At 55.0% G+C, this 11,546-nt stretch overlaps 1 protein-coding gene across 1 annotated transcript in view; it reads left to right on the top strand.

The window, feature by feature from the left end:
* Positions 1 to 11,546, top strand: part of MYO7A (myosin VIIA) — a 90,749-nt gene that overhangs the window by 68,472 nt on the left and 10,731 nt on the right. The window contains exons 33-39 of the mRNA XM_045293068.1: positions 1,362 to 1,479; positions 3,000 to 3,126; positions 4,150 to 4,319; positions 6,668 to 6,858; positions 7,425 to 7,549; positions 7,899 to 8,056; positions 8,790 to 8,943. Of these exons, the coding sequence (XP_045149003.1) occupies positions 1,362 to 1,479; positions 3,000 to 3,126; positions 4,150 to 4,319; positions 6,668 to 6,858; positions 7,425 to 7,549; positions 7,899 to 8,056; positions 8,790 to 8,943 (1,043 nt within the window). The remainder of the gene's footprint in view (positions 1 to 1,361; positions 1,480 to 2,999; positions 3,127 to 4,149; positions 4,320 to 6,667; positions 6,859 to 7,424; positions 7,550 to 7,898; positions 8,057 to 8,789; positions 8,944 to 11,546) is intronic.

Below are 11,546 nucleotides of genomic sequence, written 5' to 3'. Positions count from 1 at the left end.
ACACACACACACACACACACACACACACACTGTTGCCGCCCACCGCTCCACAGAGGCTTGCGTTGTTCACAAGTTGCACTGCGGCAACCTGCTTTGAGCAGGCCTGCCGCACACTTTGCCCTCAGTAGATGCTCTCTGCACATCTCTGCCGCCTCGTGGGCGTTCTCAGAGGAGGCCCACCTGCCCCATGTCACTGCACACTCAGCGACCGCAGGATCGTGTGGACCAGGGACAGGGTTTCGTGGCTGACGCGGGCGGATCGTGTCTGAGTGGAGGCGTAGTGATTGAAGTAAAATGAAGCCATGCTGATTCCTCTGCTTCTGCAGCGCCACAGGGGACTAGGATTTGACCAGGGTTGGGGAGGACACACGCATGCGCACACACACACTATTCTGATTATGAATGGAGTGAGGTTTTACCAAGCAGGGTTGCCCATTCAGGAATTCATACACACGTTGTCGTTTCACATCATTGATGCAATTGCCACATTGTAACAGCCCGTATCTCAAGGCCTCCCTGGGTCTCCTGTTTCGATTCCTCCTTCGCCCCTAACCCTCCGAACGTTGTCCCCGGGGAAGTGCTACTCTTTTCACCTCCCTTGGTGGACGAGTCCACGATGTGCGTACCTTCCTCTCGTTAGCATCCAGGCTAGTGCTAGGCTGAAAATGAGAGGACTAACAACAGAGTCGCGGGGGTTCCACCCGTGTCGGACCAGTAACCCTCGTCTGTTTGGTTTGGTTTTGCTCTGTTTTAATGATTTTCAGTGGTCTTCCACCTTTTTCCCCAAACGGAATTTTCAAACAAAAAACCCCAACCTTTTTTTGCCGGAAGCACTGCCATGACCCTCATGAACCTCCTTACTTCCGGGCTCCAGTCCCATCTTCAGGCTTTGCACGGTCTTTCCCACTCCCAGATTCACCTGGGGCGGTTCTGCAGGTGGGCTTGGCCCACAGTTCGAGGGACCTGGTCCCTGCATGCCCTGTTCCCAATCCCCTCTCCTCCCTGACCCGAGTAGGGAGCTCCCTCTGCTTAGCCGTACACATGCTCCTTCCCCACACCCCCCTCTCCCTCTTCCCTGTGTCTGGGCCTTGTGGAGGCAGGGCGTGCAGGCTAGGGTTACAGGACTGCAGGTCTCCCAGGCCGAATGAGGAGCCAGCCCCCTGAGGATGGGAGCCATGCGCTCTCTGACTGGCCCCACCGAGGTAGCCCCTCCTGATGTTGACTGAACACGAGTGATAGAGTGGGGTGGGCAGAGGGGAGCGTGGGCTGGACTACGTACGATACGTGGTGGGGTGGCGCGCAGGGGCATGGGACTTCAGATGGAGCTGTTCCGTGCCTCATGCCCTCCGGTCCTCCCTTAGGGGATTTATGCTCAAAGGAGAACAGATGCCCAGAAGGTCAAAGAGGACGTGGTCAATTACGCCCGCTTCAAGTGGCCCTTACTCTTCTCCAGGTTTTACGAAGCCTACAAATGCTCAGGTACCCGCTACCTGCTGCCTGGCCACTAGGACCCGCTTCTTCCTGCCTCCCCAGCCTGGTCTCCCAACCGCAGCCTCAGTCTAGGCTCGGGGTCAGCAGACGCAGAGCAGAACAGAAGGTGTGAGCGCTGAGTCTCAGGTCGTGTGCAGGCAGGGCTAGGCGGCCCCTCTCAGGGATGTGCAGCTCGGGGAGGTCCCCAAGGCTGCCGCAGCCGGATTATGGTTGTCCACGGGCCATGGGTGTGCAGCGGGGCTTTCCCCGAGGTGGCAGTACCTGCCGGGAAACGAGCCCAGCAGGGCTGAGCCAGACAAGGCACTGAGCATCCTGTGTGCCTGGTCTCTTGGGAACCCTTGCCACAAAGGCCAGCTGCTCAGTTTGGTGGCGTTTTTTCAGGGCCTGTAACAGGAAACCCGGCAGCCCTCCCCGCCCGTAGCTCCAGGCATTGCAGCCTCAGACAGACTGTTCCCAGGGCAGAGAAGAAAACACCCCTTTCTGTGCTTCTTCAAGCTTCCGAGAACGCTTTCCCAGAAGTCTCTTCTCCCCTAGATTTTCCATGTCTGATTGGCTAGAATGAGGCTAGAAAGCCTTTCTGAGCATGTCAGTCACTGGCTAGGTGGAACAAGTTCATCTTATTATCATCATCATCATCATTATTATTATTATTATTATTATTATTATTATTAAGAACAGTCAGAATTCACCAGCAGCACTGCCACCACTCCCAGCTTCCCCGGAAACAGAACCAGGGCTTTGTCCTCAGGACAGACGGAGGATTGGCTGTTGGGTCCCTGACCCACAGGGTCTCCAATGCTGCCCCGTTGTAGCAGGGGCTGGGACCCAAGGGGGTCCAGTCTGGAGCCCTGACACATAACAGGTGATGCCTTAGATAGAGAATTTGGATGGGCACTAGGATCATTGGGGCACGTTGGCATTCAGACAGGTGTGGCTCAGAGCCTGGGAGGAATGGGCTCTGCTGGCCTGCCTGGTACAACCCCACACGGGCCATCTGCTGTGGTGTAGTGGTTATGTATTGGGCAGCTAACCCAAAGTCAAGCAGTTCGAGAGCACCAGCCGCCATAAGGGATGAAGACGAAGCTTTCTACACCCGTGGAGTTAGTCTTGGAAACCCACAGGGGCAGGTCTCCTCTGCCCAACAGGGTTGCTATGAGTCGGAATCCACTCGGGTGGCAGTGCCTTGTTTGTTTGTTTGTTTGTTTGTTTGTTTGTTTTGAGCCCCGAGTTGGTTCTTGCAGCCCCTAGGCTGGTGCTGGCATCACAGAACCCCCAAACATCAGGCTGGAGTGAGCTTGGGGGCTCAGTTAGCCCAGTCCCTCCACACACCCACTGTTGTGCAGACCAGGGACTTATCTAAAAGGTGTACCGAGGCCAGTGGGAGGGTTGGGAGTCAGACTCTCTTTCCACCATATCGAGGGTTTTGGACTCTGGTCCTGAGGATTGGGAAGGGTGGGTCGTGGGGGCTGGGGCCCCCCGCCTCTCAGGGGCCTCGGTCTCCGCCCCAGGCCCCAGCCTCCCCAAGAACGACGTCATCGTGGCCGTCAACTGGACGGGCGTCTACTTTGTGGACGAGCAGGAGCAGGTGCTTCTGGAGCTCTCCTTCCCCGAGATCATGGCCGTGTCCAGCAGCCGGTGAGCAGGGGCAGCGGAGGCAGGCCGGGCGGGGAGGCAGAGGGCTGTCGCGGGAGCCTCTGAGGACGCCTCTGCCTCACAGAGGACACCCCTCAGGCTCAGAGGCCCCTGCTGGTTACACAGAGATGGGGTACCTTCCTCTGAGCGGAAGGGGCCTTGGAGAACCGCTGTGTTTGTGGAGATGGGGCGGGTGGTTAGGACGACCAGTCTGGCCGGGGCCTCCGGGGCCTGGGGGGGGCTCACCTCCGTCTTCATCCTTCACGTAGGGCCTGACGGCTTTCCTTCGGCGATAGGAGCGGGGAACATGTGCAGTGATTGACAGAGAGCTCTTACTAGCGTGGGAAGAGTGGTGGAGGCCGAGGGGGTAGTGGGTGGTGAGGGGCCTCCCGTGCCCCCGGCAGCACCTGGCTAGATGGGCTTTCCACCAGCTTCGCCCCCAGCCTCAAACCTCAGCCTCCCCGTGGTGTCACTCCCTGTATCTGATGAAGGCCAGGAGTGGGGTGTATCGGGGGTGGGAGGGTGTCAGGCACACAGCATCTGTGGTGACAAAATAATCCCCACCGTTTTAAGAGACAGACACCCCCAACGGGCTGTTTGAAAGCAGAGCTCCTGCGATGAGGCATGTGGGAGGCTCGGGAGGGCTTCTTGGAGGAGGTAGAATCTAGGCCCGGACCTGAAGGGTAGTCGGAATTATCCAGGTTCATAAAGCATGCCGGGCCCAGCTGCTCTCACCCTGGGCATGTCTGACTGGCTGGGATGTGTGTGGCCCAGGCCATAGCTCACCTGGCCTGGACTGACTCGTACCCGGGGTGGGCCAGACCTGGGTCATAAGCCGTGGCTGCCCTGGGCAGGGCCGGGCCTTTTTCTGGCCGGACTGTGTCTGACTTGGCTGGCCTTGGTCTCCTTCAGGGAGTGCCGCGTCCTGCTCTCGCTGGGATGCTCTGGCCTGGGCTATGCTGCGCCTCACTTGGCCTGGGCAGGGCTGACCTCGGATGGGCCCTGTTCTCCGTGTTGGTCCTGCAGGGGAGCGAAAATGACGGCCCCCAGCTTCACACTGGCCGCCCTCAAAGGGGATGAGTACACCTTTACCTCCAGCAATGCCGAAGACATCCGTGACTTGGTGGTCACCTTCCTGGAAGGGCTTCGCAAGAGGTCCAAGTACGTAGTGGCCCTCCAGGACAACCCCAACCCTGGTGAGTGGCTCCCGGCACCGACAGCAAGGCATGGGGCTGGGGAGGGGAGGTGTGGGGTATTGGCAGAGTTGGCACCTGTTCCTTGGTTGGGTATTCAAGGCTGGCATTGCATTGTTTTCCAACCTTCCCCCGATGGACAACCTCAACTCTAACCAGACCAGATAGCCAGGCTCTGGACACTGTGGGCAGGGGCCGTGGAGGCGTGCTGGTTATGTGTTGGGCTGCCATCCGCAAGGTTGGCAGCTTGAAACCACCAGCCGTCCCTTCGGAGAAAGACGGAGCTTTCTATGTCCTAGAGTCTCAGAACTCACAGGACAGATCTGCCCTGTCCTATAGGGCCGGCGCGAGTCAGTATTGACTCGGTGGCAGTGAGTTTGGTTTGCATTTGGCCTGTGGGGACTCGCCCCTTCCTCCTTCCTGCTGGGTCCGTCTCTCCCTCTGCCCACTCTTGTCTGGCTGACTTCCACCGGCTGTGGCACGACATTCTCACGAACGGAGCTGCGGGCACGGGTATGGCTAGTGAACAGGTGCCACAATGAAAGCACAAGGCGGAGGCCAGAAAGCATGTGCTGGCTCCCAGGGCTCCCTTTCCTCCCCGACCAGCACCTGGCAAGAGTCAGGTGGATCAGCAAAAAGAGAGGGCAAAGGCGACCGCCTCCCTGCCGAGGGAGCCCCGAACAGAAGGCTCCGGCCATTTTATGGGCCCAGAGGCGGAGGCTGTGGAGGGCAGGGATGGGGGTGGGACAGCGATGGAGTGGAAGAGAATAATAGTGTCAAAGCCTCGTGCAGAGGCCATGACAGGGGGCCCCATGGAAGAGTTGGGCCAGGCATGCAGATACCTACAGGAACCTGGCCAACCAAGGTACTGTGTCCCAGACTGCACCTCCCTGCAGGCCTGCCATGCCCCAGCTGTGCACCCAGTCTGTTCAAGGAGGGTAGCGCCCACCCCCAGGCCTGCCAGGCACAGCCTTTGAAGGTGCCTACGCTGGGGCCCAAAAGATCCCACCTAAGAATCAGGCCAGAGACTCCTGCTCCCTTCTCCAGATTGGATCACAGGTGCTTCCTCCATGCCCCGCGAGTGTCCGCTGTTTGTCTCCTCCTGTTGCCCTTACGTCCTCTGGGAAAGAACACCGTGCGTGGGGAAGTAGAGGGGCGATGAAAAAGAGGAAGACCCTCCCTCGACAAGGTGGAATGACACAGTGCGACCACCATGGGCCCAAACTTAGGAAGGATCGTGAAGATGCACAGGACCCGGTGGTGTTCTGTTCTGTTGTGCACAAGGGAGTCGGACCTGATCGATGCATCTAACAACAAGAACAGCAACTGCCCTAACCACAACACCCACAGATTCCTTAAATCACAGGGACCGGGGCATTCATCCAGTGGTGTTCCGGACAGCAACAGAACACACCAACAATTCTCTTAAACACCGCAAGCCACAGACACAACTAGAGACCCTTGTGCTTAGACAACCTTACAGAGATCAACATTTAATAGCACCATTGTTTTCAGGAAAACAAACAACAAACAAAAAAAAGAAATGTGGCTTTACGCCAAAAGAGAAGGCTTTGGTGACTCAGGAGAGGAGGACGTGGGGACAGGAGCAGGAACAGAGTGGGGCAGGGAAGGGAGAGAGGCTATTGAGGAGGGTGTGTAGGGGGGAATAGCACCACGTTGAAGGAGGGTTTGATACAATTGACGTATGGATTGTTATCAGAGCTCTAAGAGCCCCCAATAAAATGATCTTTTAATTAAAAAAATTCTCCCTAAGCAGGCTAAAAAATAAATTAAAAAATAAATAAATAAAAATAAAAGCCAAAGTTTAAAAAAGTTTTAAGTTTAAAATACCTCCAGATCCCTTCCTCCTCCACCTAACTATTGGTCTGAGTGGCTTAAAAAAAAAAAGATGGAAAATTGAAATGGAAAAGGACTTGGAGTCTTTAGTGACAAACAAGTTTATTTCAAACATAGAGGGAGAAAAACAACAACAACAGAAATCTATGTTCTTACAGTTCTGGAAGCTAAAAAATCTCAATCAGGGTCTCAGGCTTGTCGGTTCCTTCCTCTTCAGTAGTCCCCGGTGCCCTTGGGCCTTGACTTGTAGACGACCCTCACCTGTGTGTGCCTCCCCAGGTGTACCTATGCAGCACTGTCTGTTCTTTCCAGAACTCAGAAGTGATTAGGTTTGGCTTTCTCCGAAGGGCCATGGGAGAGTTTAGAGCTGGGGGTGACTGACTCTGGTGGCCCCGTGGAGGCAGAGCAGACGTGAGTGGGGCAGGGCCTTGGAGCCTTTCGTGGAGAGGGCTATCCAATCAATAAAGAGTCCCGCTCTCTGCCCTTCCCTGCAGCGGGGGAGGAATCAGGGTTCCTCAGCTTCGCCAAGGGCGATCTCATCGTCCTGGACCACGACACCGGGGAACAGGTCATGAACTCGGGCTGGGCCAACGGCATCAACGAGAGGACCAAGCAGCGTGGAGACTTCCCCACCGATTGTGTGTACGTCATGCCCACCGTCACCATGCCACCGAGGGAGATTGTGGTACGTGGCCCAGGCCTGGGCGCGAAGGGAAGGCTCCCCGGAACCCTGGTTAGACTCTTTCCTTATCTAAAAATGGAGTGAAGCGTCATACCAGATTAATGATGTGCGGCGGCTGTGAAGTAGTCAATCTGAAGGGCTTCAAGCTGCGGCCTCTCTCAAACCTGTGCCACGTGGGGAGGGGCCTAGAAGCTGTATCGGGGAAGTCCTGCGCGGGCACTGGGCTCTGGCTGGGGAAGAGTGGCCTGGGACAGTGCTTTGCTGGAACAGCCCTCTCTGGGAGGACAGCGAAGGCAGGGCTTGAAGGGGAGGGTCAGACGCTTCTGAATGCTGACTCAGAGGGCTCCAGAGGGCCCTGCCCTTGCCAGGTTTTCTGACTGGCTCAAGGCATCCGGTTCAGCCCCAAGGCACCGGGGCAGGGTCTTCAGTGGGCATGCTGGCCACAGGGTGTGAGTGGGCACAGGGGCCACTTTCTCCTCTACAGAGAAGAGGCTCTGAGCATCCCACCCTGTCTGTCCCAGTGATTCAAAATGGGCACTGACCCCAGCTCCCTCTCTCCCGGCCCCCAGGCCCTGGTCACCATGACCCCGGACCAGAGGCAGGACGTCATCCGGCTCTTGCAGATACAAACTGCTGAGCCCGAGGTGCGCGCCAAGCCCTACACACTGGAGGAGTTCTCCTACGACTACTTCAGGTGCCGGGCGCCCCAGGCACCGAGCTGCAGGCCTCGGCTTCTCTTTGGAGATTGTGGTGGTGGTAGCGGTAGTGGTAGTGGTGGTAATAGCGATGGTGATGGTGGTGGTGGTCACTGTGGAAATGGTAATGGTGATCGTGGTGGTGACGGTGGCGGCGATAGCTTGTTTCAGCATCTCAGTCCCGGTGGGGAGACAGGGAGAAAACAAACCCACACAGTTCTGAATCCCACTGCTGGGATGGGGGCTGGGTTGCCTGTGGGGACAGGAGCAAGGCTGGGCTGGTGGAGGGGTGGGGAGGAGTTGATCCCCCCGGGGGTCAGCACTGACCACCCCCCTGTCCCGTGCCAGGCCCCCACCCAAGCACACGCTGAGCCGCGTGATGGTGTCCAAGGCCCGTGGCAAGGACCGGCTGTGGAGCCACACCCGGGAGCCGCTCAAGCAGGCGCTTCTCAAGAAGATCCTGGGCAGCGAGGAGCTCTCGCAGGAGGCCTGCATGGCCTTCATAGATATCCGTGCCACCGGGGGTGGGGGTGGGGGCTTTTGTCCACACCCTCCTGTCTTGAGTCCCGGCCAGATGCGGGGGGGCTGCTGCCCGTACCTCGCTCCTGGCTGCGTGCCGGGAAGGAGCAGGCTGATCACATTGCGCTCAGTGCTGCAGCGGGGGCTGGGAGCACAGTGGTCTGGCCCCGCCCTAGAGAGTGATAGGGAGGGCTTCCTGGAGGAAGTTGAATCTAGATGGAGATGGGCAGGGTCACGAGGACTTGGTCAGACAGAGGAGAGCAGGCTTCCCAGGTTGCGGGAAGGCTCTGAAGCAAAGGCAGGGCTCTTTCAAGGTCACTGGGTAATTCCACATCCTGCAGGGCAGAGCTGTAGAAGGGCTCTTTCCAGGTAGGAGGTGACGAAGGAAGGGCTCCCAAGCCCTGTTAAGATGCTGGGACGGCATCCCAAGACCAAGGTGAGCTGCTGGTCAGATGTGTCATTGGGAAGTCCACCCTGGATGGAACAGCAGAGCTGGTGAGGCTGCCAAAGGTATTAGGGATCAAGAGTGGGCAGCAGGCATGAGGAGCAGGGTAGGCAGGTCATACCCATTATGTAGACGAGTAGCCTGAGTCCCAAGGACTTGCTGCCCAGGGTCACACATTGCAGGGGAGGCAAGTAGACCCTCCACTCGGCCCCTGTTGTCCAGGCCAGCACCCCCCCCCCCCATGCCTGGCCACAAGCTTCCTTGACGACCGTCACCCATGCTCAAGTACATGGGTGACTACCCATCCAAGAGGACACGCTCTGTCAACGAGCTTACCGACCAGATCTTTGAGGGTGCCCTGAAGGCCGAGCCCCTCAAGGATGAGGTGTACGTGCAGATCCTGAAGCAGCTGACTGACAACCACATCAGGTGAGCAGTGGGGGCGGGCGGGTCCAGGGATGGGCCCCACCCCACTAGTGCTCCGAGCTTGAAGGGGGTCTATAAGACCATCTTCCTGCTGGGAAGGATGGCGGCTCACTCCCTCCTCTTGGGAACAGTAGTTGGGAAAACCCCTTCCCCACACAGAGCAGATGGCCCCTCTCCTGACCCACCTGTGCCTCCAAGCCCAAGGGTGACTCACTGGGAACCCAGAGGCGGCGTCTGCACCCCCGTGAGCCCGCCTTGCTCCACTCTATGTTCCTGCTGCATCCTGACCAATCAATTCCTAGGGTACCCACACCCTATCCAGATGTGGACCCAGGGTCAGCTGATGACCAAGTGTCCCATCTCTGACTCAGGCTGACCTGGCAGTCACTTGGAGCCCTAGGGCAGGGGGACTCCCATGAGCGGGGAATGTCGTGTCCCAGAGGGTGTCATCTTTTCAGTGCCCGGCAAGTCCTACAGGTGCTTGCCTCAGAAAAGCTTATTTCTGCTGTTTGGCTGCCAACCGAAAGGTGGCTGGCTCAAACCCACCGAGTGCTCCAGGGCAGATAGATGGGGGGGGGTCTCTTTCTTTTTTTTAAATCATTTTATTGGGAGTTCATACAACTCATCACAATCCATTCATCCACCCATTGTGTCAAGCACATTTGCATATTTGTTGCCATCATCATTCTCAAAACATTTTAAAAAAATTTTACTGGGGGCTCATACAACTCATCACAATCCATACATACATCAATTGTATAAAGCATATTTGTACATTCGTTACCCTCATCATTCTCAAAACATTTGCTCTCCACTTAAGCCCCTGGCATCAGCTCCTCATTTTTCCCCCTCCCTCCCAGCTCCCCTCTCCCTCATGAACCCTTGATAATTTATAAATTATTATTATTTTGTCATATCTTACACTGTCCGATGTCTCCCTTCACCCACTTTCTGTTGTCCGTCCCCCAAGGAGGAGGTTATATGTAGATCCTTGTAATCGGTTCCCCCTTTCTACCCCACCTTCCCTCCACCCTCCCAGTATTGCCACTCTCACCACTGGAACGTGTGTTTCCAGTTCCTTTCTGTACCAGTGTACATCCTCTGGTCTAGCCAGATTTGTAAGGTAGAATTGGGATCATGATAGTGGGGGAGAAGGAAGCATTTAGGAACTAGAAGAAAGTTGTATGTTTCATCATTGCTACACTGTACCCTGACTGGCTCCTCTCCTACCCACGACCCTTCCTTAGGGGATGTCCAGTTGCCTACAGGTTGGGCTTTGGGTCCCCACTCTGCACTCCCCCTCATTCACAATGATTTGATTTTTTAAAAATCATTTTATTAGGGGCTCATAAAATTCTTATCACAATCCATACATACATCCATTGTGTCAAGCACATTTGTACATTTGCTGCCATCATCCCAAAATTCTTATCACAATCCATACATACATCCATTGTGTCAAGCCCCCTACCATACTACCTGGTCCTCGCCCCAGGAATGTTTGTATACAGTAGTTTTTCCCTATGCCCCCTTTGCATTTTTTTTTTTTTTATTTACCTCAGTGGACTCACGTTGTACTTGTTCTTTGGTGCTCGGCTTACTTAGGATGATTTCCTCCAGTTCTTCCCATGTGGCAATGTGCTTCATACGCTCATCACTGCTTTTTAGCGATGCATAGTACTCCACTGTATGTATGTACCACAGTTTATTAATCCACTTGTCACTTGATGGAAATTTGGGTTGTTTCCAACTCCTTGCAATTGTGAACTGTGCCGCGTTGAACACTGGAGCCCAGATGTCTGGCTGTGGTTTGTTTCTTGCCTCTTCTGGGTCGATGCCCAGTAGGGGGATTGCTGGGTCGTATGGTAGCTCGATTTCCATCAGTTTTAGATATCACCAAATCGATTTCCATAGTGGCTGTACATCCCTGCAGGTCCACCAGCAGTGGATGAGAGTTCCTCCTCAGAGGACAATTAGTTTTTTTCTTTTTGGAAGACTGCAGAGTATTGTAGATTTTAGTAATAAGGCCTTTGTCCGATGTGTCATTGGTAAGGATGTTTCCCAGTCCGTGGACTCTCTTATTACTCTCTTGGTGAATTCCTTCGATGTACACAGGTGTTTTATCTTCAGTATATTCCACTTGTCAATTTGTGCCTACTCTGTGTTTGTGTCCTTCCCTATTTCTGATAGCCTATGTATTCCCTAAGTAAAAGTTCTCAAGTTGGTCCCAATTCCCTCATTGATACCTTGAGTTTATTCTTGTGCATGGAGCGAGATAAGGGCCTTGCTTCATTTTTCTGCAGGTAAATATCCATATTTTCCAGCACCACTTGTTGAAGAGGGGATCTTCCCATTTGATATTTTTTGGGTTCTTAGCAATGATCAGTTTTCTGTATGCTGATGATTTTATTTCTGGGTTTTCAGTTCTTTTCCATTGGTCTATCTGTCAGTATACCAATACCATGCGGTTTTGACAACTGTGACTATATAATATGTGCTAAAGTCAGGTAAAGCAAGCCCTCCCACTGTGTCCTTCTTCTTGAAGAATTCTCTGCTAATTCTGGGCTTCTTTCCTCTCCATATGAAGTTGATAATCATTTTTTTCA

Source organism: Echinops telfairi, unplaced genomic scaffold (genome assembly GCF_000313985.2).
Source record: "Echinops telfairi isolate 266 unplaced genomic scaffold, ASM31398v2 ScPeMD7_1713;HRSCAF=2227, whole genome shotgun sequence".
NCBI classification, from domain to species: Eukaryota; Metazoa; Chordata; class Mammalia; order Afrosoricida; family Tenrecidae; genus Echinops; species Echinops telfairi.
This window is presented reverse-complemented; position numbering and strand designations above follow the sequence as displayed.